A 19006-nucleotide genomic window follows, 5' to 3' on the forward strand; every position below is an offset into this window, starting at 1 on the left:
AAAGACCCGAAAAATCAAGTGAAATGATTACATTTATGACAAACTAGAAGCCCTGAACATCAAAGGCAAAGTTAGAAAATGGACTAAGTGGCAGGGGAGAGTGAGACCGTTCAGAAGCAGAGAGGAGTTACCGGACCTGAATTGCAGGGAGCCCTCAGGCACTGTTCCCAGAGTGGTGGTGGTGGGCTGGTACTAGCGTTGGGCTGCAGTTTTCTCAGGGAGAAGCAGCCAGCCATACAGCCTATTCACACATCCAGAACCAGAGAAGAACGGTGCTCTTGGCAAAAGCTAAGTACTTGCATATATTTTACCACGCCCCCTGTCCCTAAGCCAGCTTCAGTGGCTGTTGATTTCCCTGGGCCTGAGATAGGCCCATTTGAGTGCCCTGAGCCATGCTCCTGGACTTGGAGAAGGAAAAATTTATAACAGGGGGAAAAGATAATTTGCCAGCTCCACCAGCCTGGGGGGCTCAGGACAGAAGCGGCTCCTGTCCAGACACAAATGGTCCGTGGACTTTGAATACCTTTTTCCCCTGCGTGGACCTGTGTGGGCCTATTCCAGTAGAATAGGCCCTTGCTGGCAGACTGTGACTGATTAAGCTGTGTGGTGGAGAGGTGGACATTTGATATTTGACATGGCAAAGCCTATTAAACAGGGTCCTCACCTACCCACATCAGAGGCCTAAGGACTGGTGGCTCATCTCAGGTCACCCACCCACCTGTGACAGGGGTCCAAGGATAACTGGTACCTCCCAGTCCTTACAAGCAAAAGCATTGAGTGCCCATGGTCTGTCTGTAGAACCCACCCACCTGTATGCTCTAGGGAAGAGGGACATGCTTTCCTCAGTGATACTGGGGGGACAGTTCTCAGCCCCCTGCCTTGTTCAGAGTGCGACCCGCTGCTGCAACCAGATACCGGTACCTACACCAAACACCCCTGCTCCTCTAAGACTGTAGGACAGAGCCTGTACCACACACTGGATGACCAGCTACCTGGACACCTGAGCTGAGTCCACACAAGAAAAGTGAATGGACTCATAAGCTCACATACCTGATAACAGCTCCAGCCATCTGGTGACAGGACGTCAGAGCCCCAAACTTGAAAATAATCAAGCTAGCTCACTCAAGCAACCCATTTATTTGGGCATACCAAAACAAAACAAAGGAAACATAAAATAAACTAATACAATAACTTACAGATGGCTCGGAGACAACAGACAATATCAAGCCACATAAAGAAACAGACCATGATTACTTCAACAAGCTCTCAAAACAGAGACTCAAAGGATCTTCTGGATGAAGATGCTTTCCTGGAATTACTAGATGCAGAATTCAAAAGATTAATATATAGAACTCTTCAAGACATCAGGAAGATCAGGCAATATGCAGAACAAGCCAAAGTACGCACAGATAAAACAGTTGAAGAAATTAAAAAGGTTCTTTAAGAACATAATGAAAAATTTAATAAGCTTCAAGAATCCATAGAGAGACACCAATCAGAAATTCAGTAGATTAACAATAAAATTACAGAATTAGACAACTCAGTAGAAAGTCAGAGGAGCAGAATCAAGCAAGTGGAAGGCAGAATGGGGGACCTTGAAGATAAAGCACTTGGCACCAACATATTTGAAGAAAAATCAGATAAAAGAATTAAAAGAAAAAGAAAAAACCTTAAGAATTATGTGGGACTCTATCAAGAGAAATAACGTACGAGTGATTGCACTACCAGAACAGGGAGGGATAACAGAAAATACAGAGAGAATTGTTGAAGATTTGTTGGCAGAAAACTTCCCTGATGTCTTGAAAGATGAGAAGATATCAATCTAAGATGTTCAGCAAACTCCACATAAGGTAAATTTTAAAAGAAAGTCACCAAGACATATTATAATCAAACTTGTCAAAACCAAAGATAAAGAGATAATTTTAAGAGCAGCTAGGGATAAACAAAAAGTCACCTACAAAGGACAGTCAATAAGAATAAGCTTGGACTACTCGGCAGAAATCATGCAGGCAAGAAGGCAATGGGATGACTTATATAAAGTTTTGAAGAAAAGTTATTTTAAATGCCTAATCCAATTAAGCTTTTCAAGTCTTGATTTTGCTTAATTTTTTTCTTATTAAAAATTATCTCATCCATCATCTTAGGTAATTTTTTTTCATTAGTGTGTGTATTAGTTTTAAAATTGCTGTTATAACAAATTACCACAAACTTAACAACCTAACACAAGTATATTATCTTACAGGAGGTCTCACTGAGCTAAAATCAAGGCATCCGCAGGGCTCTGGGTAGGAATGGTTTCCTTGCCTTTTCCAGCTTCTAGAGGCTACCCACATTCCTTGGCTTATGGCCCCTTCCTCTCTCTTCAAAGCCAGCAACAGCCGCTTGCATCCTTCTCACGCCACTCTGACCTCCTCTTCTGCCTTCCTCTTCCACTCTTAAGGATTCCTGTGATTAGATAGCTTCCCCCCATAATTCAGGATGACCTCCCTATTTTAAGGTCAGCTGATTAGCACCCTTAACTCCCTTTTGCCATGTAATGTATTCACAGATTCCAGAGATTAAGATGTGTACATCTTTGGGGGATGCCAGTATTCTGCCTACCACAGTAGTCTTACTGATATTTAAGAGGAATCTTCTGAGAAAAGACCAGAGAAATTTGGGTAGAGATATCATTTGTATAGTGCCATTACATCAAAATTATGTCCAGATTGCATAGTCACTGGCGAAAATGCTGCAGTTATTATGAAGCAAAGTATTCCTCTTTTGGTTGCATTTAAATTGATTCCCATATGATCTTTTTCCAGTAATGATTTTTGTATATTTAGATTATCATCTTGGGATATAACTACCCTATATGATTAATGGGCTCATCAATCTCTGTGGCCTATCCAGAACTTCAGTGAAATGGAGAAGGTTATTTGAGATAGCTTAGCACAGTGCTCTCAAACAGGATGAGTTTGCTCCTCCAGGGGATGTTGGGCAACATCTGGAGACATCTTTGATTGTCAGAACTTGGGAGCAGGGTACTACTGGCATTTCGTGAATAGAGGCAAGGATGCTGCTAAACAGCCTACAATCACAGGACAGCCCCCACCATAAAGAATTTTCCAGCCCAGTGTCAACAGTGTCAAGGTTGAGAAGCTCTGGCTTAGCAAGATGCAACCTCAAGGCTTTTTTTTTTTTTAAGAAAAGGCAACTTTTTAGGTTTCTAAGGTGAATTAGATAATGGGTAAGGAACTAAAATTTTCATCAAAAAACTGGAGGAAACAGAAGATGGATGTAACAGTGCATACCAATCCTTATAGGAAAAATTCAATGCTCAAGAAATGTTCTTGGACCAGAAAGTTCATCATCTCCTATAGGGTGATGAGGAATCAGGTCTTATTTATCTCTACCCCCAGTGCCCAGCACAGTGCTTGGCAATATTAGATTCTCAACAAGCGTTTCAACAAGAAGGGTAGTTTATTAAAGGATTTATTTATGTATGTTTATGTTATGTATACAGTGTATACAGTAAGTGAACAAGCCATTTAAAAAAAAATTTTTTTTATATACGTAGTGTTGCAACATCACATAAGAAGAGACATCTTGGATTTACTTTGACCATTAGCACTAAGGACATAGATGTTTAATCAAGGAAGCCGTTTTTCTGAGCTCTCCCTTTAAGATAGAAATCATAGGTTATTAGAAGATTGCACATGCCTCTTAGCACCACATCCTGGAAAGTGCTAAAAATTTTTAATTTTGTGATTTAAACTCAACCAAAGTTCACTGGGGTATAGACTGGAAAGCCCCAACTTTCTCGGCTCTGTTATGGTTTCACACTCTGGTATTTCTTAGGCTCTATGAAAAATCAACAAATTCTTTTTACTGGTGGCAAGGCTAGGCCTATGCCTACCAAGCATTCATACCAGCCTTTGAGGTCTTGCACCTGTGATGAAAAACCTGACATGAAGAGAATGTACTGCAAAAAAATAAGCATGACTTGGGGGCCTACTTGATGAAGCTGGTACCTTTCTCTCTCTGTTCTCAATTCTGCTTTTTTCTTTTTTTATCACCTTTGCAGATGTCCCTGGCTCCATGCCCAATGCATCTTGGATGGGCAACCTCAGAGCTGTGAAGTGGATTGACATGGAAGATAAGCACGGGGGTTGCCACGGTGAGCATTCCTTTCAGGCTTTTAGGCTTCCGTGCTAGTTGGTGTTAAGAAGAAGGTAGTTGTGGAATACAGGGGTACTTAAGGAGAAAGAACTACTGGTATATTTAGATTGGTCTGTTCATTTTTAAGTAGAGAAGCCAGAGGCACAGTGTTTGTGGTCCTTGAAAAGGGATAAGAAATGCTGCCATGTTCTCACCATGCCCCTCACGTCAGCCTCCACTCCCTCCAGAGGCAGCTCGCTCTACCACAATAGCATTTCCAGGTGGCTTGGAAAGCTTGGGCTGTTTGCCACAGCACTTGTGATGATAGGTGATACTAATGAGGTTTCTCCTCCAAATGGACAAGAACTAGAAACCGTAGGAAGTTTTCATTTCTATAGACCCTTACGGAGAAGGATTTTTGTCAGTCCTGGTATGGTTTCTTCCTTTTATTTTAATAGTTTTTTTTATTGTGGTAAATGTATATGAGGAGTCCCTGGATGGCGCAAACGGTTAAGCGCTCAACTACTATTTGAAAGATTGGCAGTTGGAATGCACCCAGAGGCGCCTCTAGAAGCTCTGACATACTTTCCATTTAGGCTATTGCCTGGTATATCGTGGGCATGCAGTAAGTACTTATTCAGAGAATGCGGGAATAAGTGAATGAATGGATAAGTGAATATGGAATTTGAGTCTTCTCTCCCTGTGATAACAAGACCTTGCCTTCACTTCTCCTCGCAGTCTATGGCTTCACTCATCAGTTCATCTTCCCTACACCTAACATTTCAGGTGAAAACTACATTGCTGCGTCTCTACAGATCTCCATTACACCCAACCTCTTCCTCATCTCTCTCTTACTTTCCACTGTAGAGGACAACCCTGTTGCATCACTGTACAGAAATTCTAATCTGTTCTCAAGCATCTTCCTATCTTCACCTTCATCAGTCTACCTGTTGCCTCAGAGGACCACATGTGCTACCTGCCCATATTCCCATCACAGCCTGTCCTTGGAGAGGGAGGAGATGGAGACAGAGAGGAGATCCCTTTCCTCTTTGATCTCCTGGGTCTTTAGGAAACTGACCATCACCATCAGTCATGTTCTGAATATGTGGGATATACTATCATCTCCAGATCCTTCCACCAACCACTATCACCTTCTTGGACCACCTCAGTCATACTGTGAGTTGCTTGTCTGCCTCCTTTCCAGCTGTAACACTTGAGGACTCCAACATCCACAACTGGAACCCATGTGATGTCATTACCTTGCAGTTCTATCCCTCTCCCACTACAGAAGCCCTGTTCTACTGTGCCTCAGTCACCCTCAGGTAGGGCCATACCCCGAGGTCCTTGTTGTTACCTTTATCCTGACCCTATCTCAATAGAGAAGGTGTCAACTAGTTTGGCTTGTAGTGTTGTAGGCTTTTATCATCACATTACAGGTGGGGACCATGAGGGTAGGTCCTAACTCAGTGTACAAGCTTAGGCAGCCCAACCCTCTCTGGTAAGTGTCTCTTTTTTTTCTCTTAATGCTTGTTATACCAATGAACATCTGAAAGCCCCATATGATTCAGGGCATAAGAATTGTCTAGTCCCAAAAACTACTATTTTGGGAAAAGAAAAAGGCATAATCCCAAGAAGATGAAACATTAAGATTACATGCCAAACCAATGACTCAGTAGTACAATCTGGTCCTTTTTCCATTGTCTCTGCGTAATAGGACTTGTTCCAAGACTATTTCTGTACTCCTTTTATACGTGCCCCCTGCCAAAAAAAATCACCAAACTTGTTGTGGACTCAATTCTGACTCATAGTATCCCTGTAGGACAGAATAGAACTGCTCCATAGGGTTTCCAAGGCTGTAATTTTTACAGAAACCAACTGCCACATCTTTCTTCCGCTGAGCAACTGGTGGGTTCAAACCACTGACCTTTCAGTTAGCAGATGAGTGCTTAGCTGCTGCACCACCAGGGTTCCTATCTCCTTTCTAAGCCCTCTCAACACGCAGAATCACGGAGTACCATTCTAGTTCTGTGGTCTTGAATTTGGAGCTCCCATGTCTGAGTATAATCTCTTTGTTACCTCTAACTAGTTTTCTTCACCAATTTGCATACTATATAGTTTACTGTCTTTCTTCCCAGAATACAACAGAAACTCCAAGAGGCCTGGGATTTTTTTTTTTTTTACCAGTTTGTTCATTTCTATATCCTTAGCATTTAAAACATGTTTTTTGTTTTGTTTTAATTTGTTCGTTCTTTAAATTGGGGTTACCAGGAGTTCAACTTTTCAGAGTCCTCCTTTTGCTAGTTCTCTTCTAAGGACTCCTTGTCTAGACCGTATAGTGTAGTCAGCCACCTCCACCCTCTTATTACCAACATTTTAGGTTCCCTCGCCATTTGGGTCCTACAAGGCTGATTCCTAAGTGTAATCATTGCCACCAGCTGCTTTTCTCCATTTGTATTTTCTTAGGCCGGATGTTGCTGGAGAATGTTAAAGAACTGTCCTAGATGCATCCGCTGTAGAACCAGTTGTCAGCTTTGGCTCATGGAGGTCCCACGTATGTCAGAGTAGAACTGTGCTCCACAGGACTTTCAATGGCTGATTTTTTGGAAGTAGATCACCAGGCTTTTCTTCTGAGGCACCTCTGGGTGGACTTGGATCTGCGACTTTTCGGTTAGCAGCTGAGCGTGTTAATCATTTGCACCACCCACTGACTCCTGGTGAACTGCTAGTCAACTTCAGCAAGGCCCTGTTTTCTACCTTCTTATCATTTTATTTCCCTTATCATTTTCCTGGTGCCCTTCCCAGGGTACACCTTTGCAGTTTTTTACTCACCTTTAAGCTCTCAATCTTGTGCTAAATCAATTTTTTCACTCTCTAAAGATAATTATTTCAACTTTAGGAAGAACTTACAGGACATTTGCAAGACTCCCTTACCAGTTGCCTAGTCACCGTCTCCCTTCCCTCTGTCTTAGAGTATTTTTGTTCCCTCCTGTTTCTGGAAGAAAAGCTGTCCATCCACCTCTGTGGTCTCGATTATCTGTGGGCTCCCCTAAATTATCCTCTGGCACGCCCGCATTTTCAGCCTCTCCCTGTCTGCTTTGCCTTCCCTCTGCAAGCATGTACATAGTGCCTCCATCCTGAAGGTCAAGTTGTCTATAAACTTTTTACCTGGTCCAGACCGAAATGCTTCTTTCCTGCTGATGTGAATTTTCTTGAGGATACACATGATGGCCAGGCTGTTGCTTCTCTCGCCACCCAGTTATTCTTTCCTTTCCTCCGTCCTGGCTTCTTTCCCTGTTGTTCTCACTACGTGCTTCCTCTCACCGACACTGAGTTAGTAATCACCAAGTGCCACCTGGCTCTAGACCAGTGTCTTTTCCTACCCGTCCACATGGCCATTCACTTCCAATAAGCACTGCAGTGTTTGTTTGCTTGTGTGTTTGGCTTGGTGCAGCCATCACCACTATTTATTTCCAAAACTTTTTCATCATCCCAAACAGAAACTGTGTATACCCTGAGCATTAACTCTTCATCCCCCCACCTGTAACCTCTAATCTACTTCCTGTTTGTATGCATTCCAGATAGCTATTCCAGATATTCCATATAAATGGGTTCACATAATATTTGTCTTTTCATATCTGCTTTCTTTCACTCGGCATAACATTCTCCATGTTCATCCATGTTATAGCATATGTCAGAACTTTATTTCTCTTTATGGCTGAATAATAGTCCCTTGTATAGAAATACCACGTTGTGTTTATCCATTCATCAGTTGATGGACTTGTGGGTTGTTTCCACCTTTTAGCTATTGTGAATAGTACTGCAGTGAACACTGTTGTACAAATATCTGTTTGAGTCCCTGCTTTTATGTCTTTTGAGTGTATGCCAGGGTTTAGAATTGCTGGGCCATATGGTAATTCTATATTTAACTAAATCTTTTGGGTATATGCCCAGGAGTAGAACTGCTGGGTCATATGACTATTCTATATTTAAGATTTTGAGAAACCTCCAGACTGGTTTCCACAGCAGCTGCATCACTCCTGTTTAATTTTTCTCTCTCTAGACAAAATAAATCTATATAATTGTCTGAGTCATATATAAATAATTAATGTAACAATTTAATACGGTGTAAGCTAATAATATAAATAAAATATAATTGTTTCTTCAGACAATTTTTATGCCCATTTCACATCTAAGATATTACTGCTGTCTCTTCACTGATTTCTAATATACTCTGTGAAATAAATCTTGCTGAAATCAATTTCATTATTTTATTCTACCATTCAAAAATTGTTAAGGACTCTCCACAGGCCTTTAAAAGACCAAATCCTTTAGTCAGCTACTTCAGCCAACTGGTACTTATTCTACTATATGCCAAGCAGAATATGTAAAAAATAGGTCCCACTTCCTGTTATTCTGTTTCTAACCTATGCCCTAACAAAATGACCTCTTCTAGCAGAAAATCTCCATTTCTACAATTTTTGCAGAGAGACTGCCCCAGCCAAAGCCACCATCCAGCCCCCTGATCCTTCCTAATTCTATCCATCCACTAACCTCTATAGTTCTACTCATCCTTCTCCATCCTTTTATTCAAAAACTAATAATTCAACCCCTTTGGGAATTCTAGAACGCTTAATTCTGCTCATGAGGAACCTTTACATAGATCAAGAGATAATCGTTTGAACAGAATGAAGGGATACTGTGTGGTTTAAAGTTAGAAAAGGTGTGCATCAGGGTTGTATCCTTTCGCCATAACTATTCCATCTGTATGCTGAACAAATAATCCAAGAAGCTGGACTATATGAAGAAGAACAGGGCATCAGAATTAGAGGAAGACTCATTTACAACCTGTGTTATGCAGTTGACACAACCTTGCTTGCCGAAAGCTAAGAGGCCTTCAAGCATTTACTGATGAAGATCAAAGACCACAGCCTTCAGTATGGATTATACCTCGATATAAAGAAAACAAAAATCCTCACAACTGGACCCATACATCACGGTAAATGGAGAAAAGATTGAAGTTGTCAAGGATTTCATTTTACTTGAATCCACAATCAACAAACCTGGAAGCACTAGTCAAGAAATCAAAAGACGCATTGCATTGGGCAAATTGGCTGCAAAAGACCTCTTTAAAGTGTTGAAAAGTAAAGATGTCACCTTGAAGACTATGGTGCACCTGACCCAAGCCATGGTGTTTTCAATTGCCTTCTATGCATGTGAAAGCTGGACCATGAATAAGGAAGACTGAAGAAGAACTGACCCCTTTTATTTGTGGTGTTGGAGAAGAATATTGAATATACCATGGACTGCCAAAAGAATGAACAAATCTGTCTTGGAAGGAGTACAGGAATGCTCTTTAGAAGCAAGGATGGTGAGACTACATCTCAGATACTTTGGACATGTTGGAGGTGGGATCAGTCCCTGGAGAAGGACATCGTGCTTGGTAAAGTAGAGGGTCACCAGAAAAGAGGAAGACCCTCAGTGAGGCAGACTGACACAGTGGCTGCAATAACGGGCTTAAGCATAACAACAATTGTGGGGATGGTACAGGGTCGGGCAGTGTTTCATTCTGTTGTATATAGGGTTGCTGTGTGTCAGAACTGACTCAGTGGCACCTAACAACAAAGTTAATTGAACCCTTAAGATTTACCAGGCACTGTTTCAGGTGCAGGAGTCCCTGGATGGTGCAAACACTTAACGCGCTTGGCTGCTAACCAAAAGGTCAAAAGTTCAAGTCTACCCAGAGGCATCTCTGAAGAAAGGCCTGGCAGTCTACTTCAGAAAAATCAGCCATGGAAAACCCTATGGAGCACAGCTCTACTCTGAGACATGTGGAGTCTCCATGAGTCAGTCAACTCAATGGCAACTGGTACCATTAATACTAGAGAGCAAATAAAACTGATGATGTAAGAAATTGTAACTTGCAAACAATTGTAAACTCCGTCTTCTAAAAACAAAATAATTCACATTAGGGGACAAAGAAATGAAGAAAATGGCCTGAAATCCCAGCCCTCCTGGTGCAAATAGCCTAGTCTGAGGAGACAGACAATAAATAATTGTCCAGGAAGAGAGACAGTAAACAATTTTTTTTTTCCGTTCTTGGCACTGATGTGTATCCATTGGTAAACAAACAAACAAAAACCAAACCCATTGATGTCAAGTTGATTCCAACTCACAGCAACATTATAGGACAGAGTAGAACTGCCCCATATGGTTTCCAAGGAGTGGCTGATGGATTCGAACTGCTGACCTTTGGTTAGCAATTGTAGCTCTTAACCACTTTGCCACCAGGGCTCCACTGATAGCAACCCTATAGGTCAGAGTAGAACTGCCCCATAGCATTTCCAAGGAGTGGCTGGGGGATTCGTAAGTGCCAAAAAATTTTTTAAAAAAGCGAACCAGGGAAGGGGGGGCAGGAGGGTAGGGAGAACTTCACTGAGAAGGTGGCCTTAGAGCTGTGGCCTGAGGTCTTGTGGGAGGGGGCCCTGAGGATGTCTGGTAGAAGGCTGTCAGGGGAGAAACAGGCAATGCAGATTTTCAGGTAGAGCATGCCTGGTGTGCTCGGGACTAGCAGGGAGGCCAGCATGGCCAAAGAAGATGAGGAAGGGCTTGAGTGGGAGAAGGTAACTCCACCAGCATAACGAGAGGCCGAACTTTGAGGAGTCTTGGGTGCCACTGCTAGGATGTTGCATTTTTCTGCATGTGAGATAAGAAGCCATTACAACATTTTCAACAGAGGAGACCTGTTCTATTTACATTTTAAAACAATCACTGTGGCTGTTCTGCTGAGCATATACCAAGAGGGCAAAGGTAGAAGCAGGGGAGACCAGTTACTACTGTAATAATTCAGACAGGAAGATGCCAGTAGCTGGGATCAGGATGGTAGTACTGGAGGTAGTGAAAAGCGGTTAAACTGTGTAAATATTTTGAAGGTTGAGCTGGCAGAATTTGCCGATAAATTGGATGTGGGGTGTGAAAGAAAGGAGAGAAATGCCTGGGGCCCTGAAGAATAGAATTTGCCTGACCCAAGCCATGTGACATAGATTGAATTGTGTCCCAAAAATATATGTCAACTTGGCTAGGCCAGGATTCCCAGTATTGTGTGATTGTCTACCATTTTGTCATCTGATGTGATTTTCCTGTGTGTTGTAAATTCTACCTCTGTGATGTTAATGAGACAGGATTAAAGGCAGTTATGTTAATGAGGCAGGATTCAATCTACAAGATAAGGTTGTGTCTTAAGCCAATCTCTCTTGAGATACAAAAGAAAGAAGTGAGCAGAGAGACATGGGGACTTCATACTGCCAAGAAAGCAGCACTGGAAGCATAGCACGTCCTTTGGACCCAGGGTCCCTGTGCTGGAAAGCTCCTACACCAGGGGAAGATTGATGACAAGGACCTTCCCCCGGAACCAACAGAGAGAGAAAGCTTCCCCTATAGATGACACCCCGAATTTGGACTTCTAGTCTCCTAAGCTGTGAGAGAATAAATTTCTGTTTGCTAAAGCCACCCACTTGTAGTATTTCTGTTATAGCAGCAGTAGATAACTAAGACACCATGGTATTTTCAGTCACCTCATATGTATACAAGAGTTGGACAATGAATAAGGAAGACCGAAGAATTGATGTATTTGAATTATGGTGATGAAGAATATTGAATAATATCATGGACTGCCAGAAGAAAGAACAAATCTGTCTTGAAAGAAATACAGCCAAAATACTCCTTAAAAGAGAGGGTGGAGAGACTTCATCTCGTGTAATTTGGACATATTATCAGGAGGGACTAGTCCCTGGAGAAAGGCATCATGCTTGGTAAAGTAGAGGATCAGCAAAAAAGAGGAAGACCCTCAGCAAGATGGACTGCCATGGTGGCTGCAACAAAGCGCTCAAACGAAGCAATGATTGTGTGGATGGCACAGGACTGGACACTGTTTTGTTCTGTTGTACGTAGGGTTGCTATGAGTCTGAACTGACTCAACAGCATCTAACAAAGACAACAACAATGAGGAAGAAGACTTGGAGAGGAGCAGGTCTGTGCCAAGAGGATTTAAGGGGTCCAGTCCTGGCGCATTAAACCTGTGAGGTCTGTTACACATCTAAGAGAAGGAATAACATAGGCAGTTAGAGAAACTAGACCGGAGTTCAGGGAAGAAACCCAGGCTGGTGATATAGAGCTTTCCCTGCCCAATGCAACCCATGAAGACCTCTCCTATCTGTTTACTTCTAGAACTTCTCATCTATAACTCTCATTTGATAACACACAAATTGCCTTGTGACCTATTATATTATTGCCTCGTATTATTTGTCTCTTTTTTTTTTCCCCGAATGTATACTCATACCTGTGAGGTAAAGAATTTAACTTTATGAAAGAATTTGGTCTTTGGTTCCTGAGAGAGAACCTCTAAAACCTTGGAATTTCCCCAGTGATTGAAGTGTCCTTGATGAGTTCTCCAGACCACACCAGATGGTTTATGCTAATGAGGTGCCTCTTGGGCAGGGGCTGAGCAGATCAGAAAGACCCACCAGTTGATATCGACCTGATCTTGGGGGAGGAGGCTGAAGGTTGAGTTCAATCAATTATTACCACATAATTATTGTTGTTAGTTGCTGCCAAGTTGATTCTGACTTATGGCAACCTCAGGTATGCAGAGTAGAATTGCTCTGTAAGGTTTTCAAGGCTGCGTTGTGACCTTTTGGAAGCAGATTGCCAGGCTTGCCTTCTGGGGAGCCTCTGGGTGGGTTTGCACCGCCAACCTTTTGTCTGGTAGTGCTCCACTCAAGGACTCCCCCACATAATTAGAGCCCCATAAAGGCTCTGGATACAGAAACTACATGGGCTTCCTAGTTGGTGAAGGACCTTAATTCACGTGGGAGGGTAGCATGTGCCTTTATGGGTCATGGAAGATCAGACCTTGCCCTATGGTAGTCTCTTCATTTGTATCCTTTTTGCTATAGTGAAACTGTAATCATAAGTATAAGGAACGCTGGTGGCACAGTGGTTAAGCACTTGACTGTAAGTGAGAAGTCGCTGCTTCAAACCCACCAGCCACTCCACAGGAGAAGGATGTGGCAATCTGCTTCTGTAAAGATTACAGCCTTGGAAACCCTATGCCTATGGGGCAGTTCTTCTGTGTCCTATAGGGTCACTATGAGTTGGAATTGACTTGACGGCAATGGGTTTTCGTCATAAGTGTAGTGAACTTTCCTGAATTCTGTGAGTCAGAATTCAAACCCAAGAGAACAGTAGGAGCCAGGAAGTCAAAAGTGAGGGGGACCTGGGCACCCCTGTGCTTGTGGCTGGCCTCTGTATTCTTGGGCAGACTTGGCCATCTGGAGGAATGTGCTCGTTGACTTGTGAGGTCTAACCTAGCCTCAGTTGGTTAGGGTCAGAGGAGGAAGTACAGAATCTGCAGTTAGGAACCGAATTGAACGGATTTGAATTAGAATATAATAGATCATATTGATCAACGCACTTGTCAGAGGAGTGAGAAGTAGATTACATTTTATTGCATTGATCCTTACCGTACTCCTTGTCTTCCTAAATAGAGTTTCACTTCCTTGTGGGCTGGACTACACGATCATATTTCCTCTGAATCGTGTTGCACTCAGCACGGTTCTCGCTTCTTGGAAGTCATGGCAATAACTACTTTTCTGCAAGTTCGCTACCCTTGGCTTTCGAAAGCTAGCATGTTTTGACTGTGTTTTCTGTTCTCTTCTTTGCAGGCCACTATGTACATGGCATTTGTATCTATGGAAACGGTGACTTAAAGTGGCTGATTAACTCGCCAAGCCTGTTTGCTAATAAGTTTGAGCTGAACACGTACCCTCTGACTGTGGAATGCCTAGAACTGAGGCTTCGAGAGAGAACCCTAAATCAGAGTGAAATTGCAATACATCCTAGCTGGTATTTTTGATCTGCTGCAACTCAAGACTCCAGGGACAGCCCAGTTGGAAGAAGAGCCTCTCCTTGTGAGGGACTTTTGCCTTGGTTGTGTGAACAGCTTCAGGACCATGGTGATGGCTTCAGGACTTGGCTGCATCATTATACTTTCAAACGTCCACTGTAGGCTATGAAATAAGCAAACACAATGGCTGGTTAGAGTGGTCTTGGCTCTTTGGCCATGCAGGCGGTTTCTTGACACACACCTCCCCCTTAGGCGATGGTGATGATCATACAAGTCTCACTGTCCTCAGAACTTTGCACCAGATAGTCATCGTATATAAATGTTCTAATGAAAGGAAAATTATTTTAGGTAATGCTATTTAAAAAAATAAGAACTGAATTTCTATGAAGAAGGAATCTTTAATAACTTATCACACCATGATACACAGACACCACTCCCCTTTGCTCAGCCACACATAGGCATAGGAACAGCTCTCTAAGTACTTACTGATCTCCTTTCTGTGCCCAGTGGTACATCTAGTGACCATGAACCTTTTCAGCCTCTGGGGTTTATTGGGAAGATGCAGCACCACTGACACTGTGTGCGGCCACCCAGCTGGGGCCTTTATGACTGTTTGAAACAGAAGAAATGGTCATGGGCTGCAATTTACTGTTTTAATGGTATTGTACGAGGTGTCTGAATTTTTGGTAGGAAAAATAGAAATTTTGAAAATTTTAATTGTTACAATATGTACCAATTGACCCCAGTGGGGAGTTGGTATGTACCATTAAACACTTAGGGTAGGCTTGTGGGAGGGGACAAGAAAACAAATATCCATACTAGCTACCAAAACTTCAGACACACTCAATGATTCGACATGCTTCCATTAATGAAAACACAGGGTATCAACAAAAAATTCAAAGCAGAAAATTGTTGGGTCACCAAAGGATTAAATCTTGAGCCACTAGGATTGAGAACTGAGTTTGTTCCTGAGTTTGAACTCTAGTGTCTTCAGTTCACCTGTGTCTGTTGTTGTTGTTGGTTGCCGTCAAGTCGATTCCAACTCACGACAACCTCATGTGTGCAGAGTAGAATTGCTCCAGAGAGTTTTTAAGGCAGATCCTTTCGGAAGAAGATCACCAGGACTGTCTTCCAAGGCACCTCTGGATGGGTACAAACAGCCAACTTTTCAGCTAGAAATGAAGCACTTAACTGCACCTACGTCTAAAGTTGTGAATTAAAAAAAAAAGTTACCATCGAGTTAATTCCGACTCATAGTGACCCTATAGGACAGAGTAGAACTGCCCCATAGGGCTTCCACAGAGTGGCTGGTGGATTCAAACTGCCAACCTTTCCGTTAGCAGCCGAGCTCTTTAACCACTGCACCACCAGGGCTCTAACTCATGGCGAGTTGTGTATATAATAGTATAAAGTTATCAACAAAAGATAGGATGTGCTTTAAGACACAAATCATTGCCTGCTTGCTTCAGTAAAAGGACCTCTAGGAAATAGAACATTTCTCTGTAATATACCAGAGTATGCTCCGATGCCTTTTCCATCATTTCCCATTGAGAACTGAAAGGCCCGTGCAGAAATTAAGATATTCATAGAAAGAGGTGCTACTGCATGGACACATGTGCTCCTACACACTGGGGCAGGCATTGAGTCTCAAGTCTCCAACGCCTCAGAATGCATGCATTCCTCTGCCGTGACCCCCTTATCACCAAGATAATCTTATTTGCACAATGGAGACGGACTCTATCCAGCAAGGCTTTTAACTAACCATAGTATTCTCTGAATAGCTTTACAGTGCCTGGTGCTGATAGAAGGAGCCCTGGTGGCACAGCGGTTAAATGTTCAGCTGCGAATCAAAAGGTCAGTGATTCGAACCCACCAGGCTCTGTGGGAGAAAATGTGGCAATCTGCTTCCGTAAAGATTTACAGCTTTGGAAACCCTGTGGGGCAGTTCCACTCTGCCCTGTAGGGTCACCATGAGTTGGAATTCAGTCGATTGCAATGGGTTTCGTTTTGGTTTTGGGTGCTGATAGAAGTGCCTGAATTTCTACCAGCTTTCAAATGTAGGTGAGCATCTCCATCACTTAGCCTTTGGCATTAGTCCATTCGTTCAGGTGGCATGCATTTAGTACATATTTCGTGAGTGTTTGTTATGTGTCAGACATGTGCTGAGGCAAGGAAGACAAAAGGATCGTCCCTCAAAAATCTTGAATTCATGCCAATATTGAAAAGCCTGCTCTCGAGAATCTCACAGAGTGGTTGTATTTTAAGACATTCATATGTCATAAACATGATCATGGTATCAGTGTGTACATTGTGATATCAGCCCAAGGAGAACGAAAGAGAGAAGGAAGGGAAGAGACAGAAGCTATTGTATTCTAGGCATTGTGGTAAGCCCTTAATAGGTCTTATTTCATTCCAACCTCACAACAATCTTGTGAGATTCCCATCATTACCCCCATTTTTCGGATGAAGTAGCTGAGGCTTAGAGAGATTAGTAAGCATTAGGAAATAAATTTCATTGCCTGAGAATTGGAATTCTCCTCCTGGTCTTCTCAGTTCATTTCCTGGGGTGGAATTTTGAGAGAAGGTGGAATGAAGCCATATTTAGTATTCCAGAGAATGAAGGATTTGAGCATGGTCTCAGTGTTCATACTGAGAAAAAGTCCTGTCACCTCAGAGAAATGTGAAGTCTAGTTTCTTCTAATGCAATAAGTTCCTAAATATTTATTTATTCTAACAAAACCATTACTACAACTAATAATACATTTAATTAACACGATTTTTATCTATAATTGTATCTGTTGAATGTTAATCATATTTAAAGGGAATGACTTTGAAGTAAAGCATTTTTTTTTCATGCTTCTGAAAAAAATGGAACTCTATCGGGTGGTAAAAAATTGAGAGAAATTCACCCAGGGTTGATAGGGATGTAAAAATTCTTTTCAACTTATTTAAATGACAACACATGAAAAGAAGAAATGTTTTACACTGGATCTTTCTCGTGTAGAATGAGAAATCTTTCTGGAATATTTAGCTTCAATACATGTTAGTTGCTGGTCATTTCTCCTATGTCTTCATAGGTAAACAGGTTAAGGTTGGGAGAGTGTAGCGTTTGGCTAGTGGATTTTGGCTAGCCAGGGGGGCATGCTTTGAGACTACTGTATCAGTTTTTGTTTTCAATGATGTTCCATGTTTTGTTTTCATGGAAATAAATTAATATATTGATTTCCCACTTTTGGGAATACTGTTTATTTTTATTTGTTGGTTGGGTAAAGGATGTGTTTAACAAGGCAATTCTCCTAGCATTAAAAAAATATATATATATATATACACACACATACACGCATGCTTGCATACCTCTCTAAAAACACCACCCACAGGACAATAATTAATTTTTCCCTTTGTGGACGTTGGGGGAGATGATTGGGAAGGATAGAGAAGAAAATATAATGGAAGATCGGTTTCATTTTAATTGGCTACAACTATTTTAAAATGCGAGGCAAGAATAAGTTATCTTTCTATATTCACCTGTTTTATTCATTTTTTAAATCAAGAGTTAGCTGAGGAAAAAGATTCATGTTACTATTACCATAATTAATATCAAATGCCAAAGTTTTTGATAGTTTGCTAAGTTTGTTAAACAAATATTGCCTCTAAGAGACATGACAAAAGATAAAAATATTAAGGAAAATTGCTCATTTAAAGGACATCCTAAATACTTTATTTTTAATGAAAAAATCTTAAAACTAAAATGAAAAAACATTTCAAATTCAAACATTTTCCCTAATACAATCTTTAAATGGGGGAAGAACAATTTAGAAAAGGAAGGTAAGAATGGTTGCACAACCTATTAACATAAACTCACTGCCCCCTAAGGTTCTTATCTAAACCTGCGAGTTTCTGTTGTCACTTTGATCCCATACAGATAGATCTTAAAAGAGCATAATGCTCAAGGCAGACATTCTTTACTAGTTAAGCTAAACTATTTTTTTTGGTTTTAAGAAGACGACAGTGGATATTTTCAGTTTAAAGAAAGACAATGAAAGGTGATTAATTATCAGTTAAAAACTAAGCATGATATGGGAATTCCCTGTACTATCTTTACAATTTTTCTTTAAGTTTAAAAAAAAGAAATTTTTTTTTTATTGTACTTTAGATGAAGGTTTACAGAGCAAGCTAGTTTCTCATTAAACATTTAATACACATGTTGTTTTGTGACATTTGTTGCCAACCCCACGACATGTTAACACTCTCCCTTCTCGACCCTGGGTTCCGTATTACCAGCTTTCCTGTCCCCTCCTGCCTTCTCATCCTTGCCCTAGGCTGGTGTGCCCTTTTAGTCTCTTTTTGTTTTATGGGCCTGTCTGATCTTTTGCCGAAGAGTGAACCTCAGGAGTGACTTCAGTACTGAGCTAAAAGGATGTGTGGGGGTCATACTCTGGATTTCTCCAGTTTCTGTCAGACCAGTAAGTCTGGTCTTTTTGTGTGTGAGTTACAATTTTGTTCTACATTTTTGTCCAGCTCTGTCTGGGACCTTCTATTATGATCCTTATCAGAGCAGTCCATGGTGGTAGCCATCTGGTATCTTTGCAATTTTTCTCTAAACAATTCTAAAAACTAAATCTTAAAAAAAAAAAAAGTATAAAAGCCAGAAGGCCTCCTTGACTGCATATAAAGACACTCTTCTCACAGCAACTGTTACTCTGGTAAGTATGGTTTTTTCCATCCCTGTCAGAACAGTTTGCATGCACTTTGAATAGACAACATTATACATTTGCAGTCTTGCCCCAGGGCTATGTTAACATTCACAGCTGTCATAATATAGTTCAGAGACACCTAGACCATTTGTTCATTCAGCAGGAAATCATACTGGTTAACTCTATCAATGACAAAGGAGACCTGTTGGTGCAGTTAAAGTGCTCGGCTGCTAACCCAGAGGTTGGTGGTTCAAACCCATCAACCGCTCCA

The 19006-nt window shown here is 41.5% G+C and overlaps 1 protein-coding gene across 3 annotated transcripts in view; it reads left to right on the forward strand.

The window, feature by feature from the left end:
• The window catches only part of LOC100662133 (N-acetyllactosaminide beta-1,6-N-acetylglucosaminyl-transferase), a 53691-nt gene extending 34987 nt beyond the window's left edge, over positions 1-18704 (forward strand). The window contains exons 2-4 of one of the 3 annotated variants that reach the window (XM_023557685.2): positions 4067-4159; positions 5345-5462; positions 13860-14015. In XM_023557685.2, coding sequence (XP_023413453.1) covers positions 4067-4159; positions 5345-5462; positions 13860-13899 — 251 coding nt within the window. In that variant the 3' untranslated portion in view covers positions 13900-14015. Of the gene's footprint in view, positions 1-4066; positions 4160-5268; positions 5463-13859 lie in introns of those variants that run through there. The other 2 variants (XM_003417817.3, XM_064280489.1) reach the window with 2 other exon arrangements.
• The last annotated feature ends 302 nt before the right edge of the window (positions 18705-19006 follow it).

The sequence above is a fragment of the Loxodonta africana genome, chromosome 1 (genome assembly GCF_030014295.1).
Source record: "Loxodonta africana isolate mLoxAfr1 chromosome 1, mLoxAfr1.hap2, whole genome shotgun sequence".
Classification (NCBI taxonomy): Eukaryota; Metazoa; Chordata; class Mammalia; order Proboscidea; family Elephantidae; genus Loxodonta; species Loxodonta africana.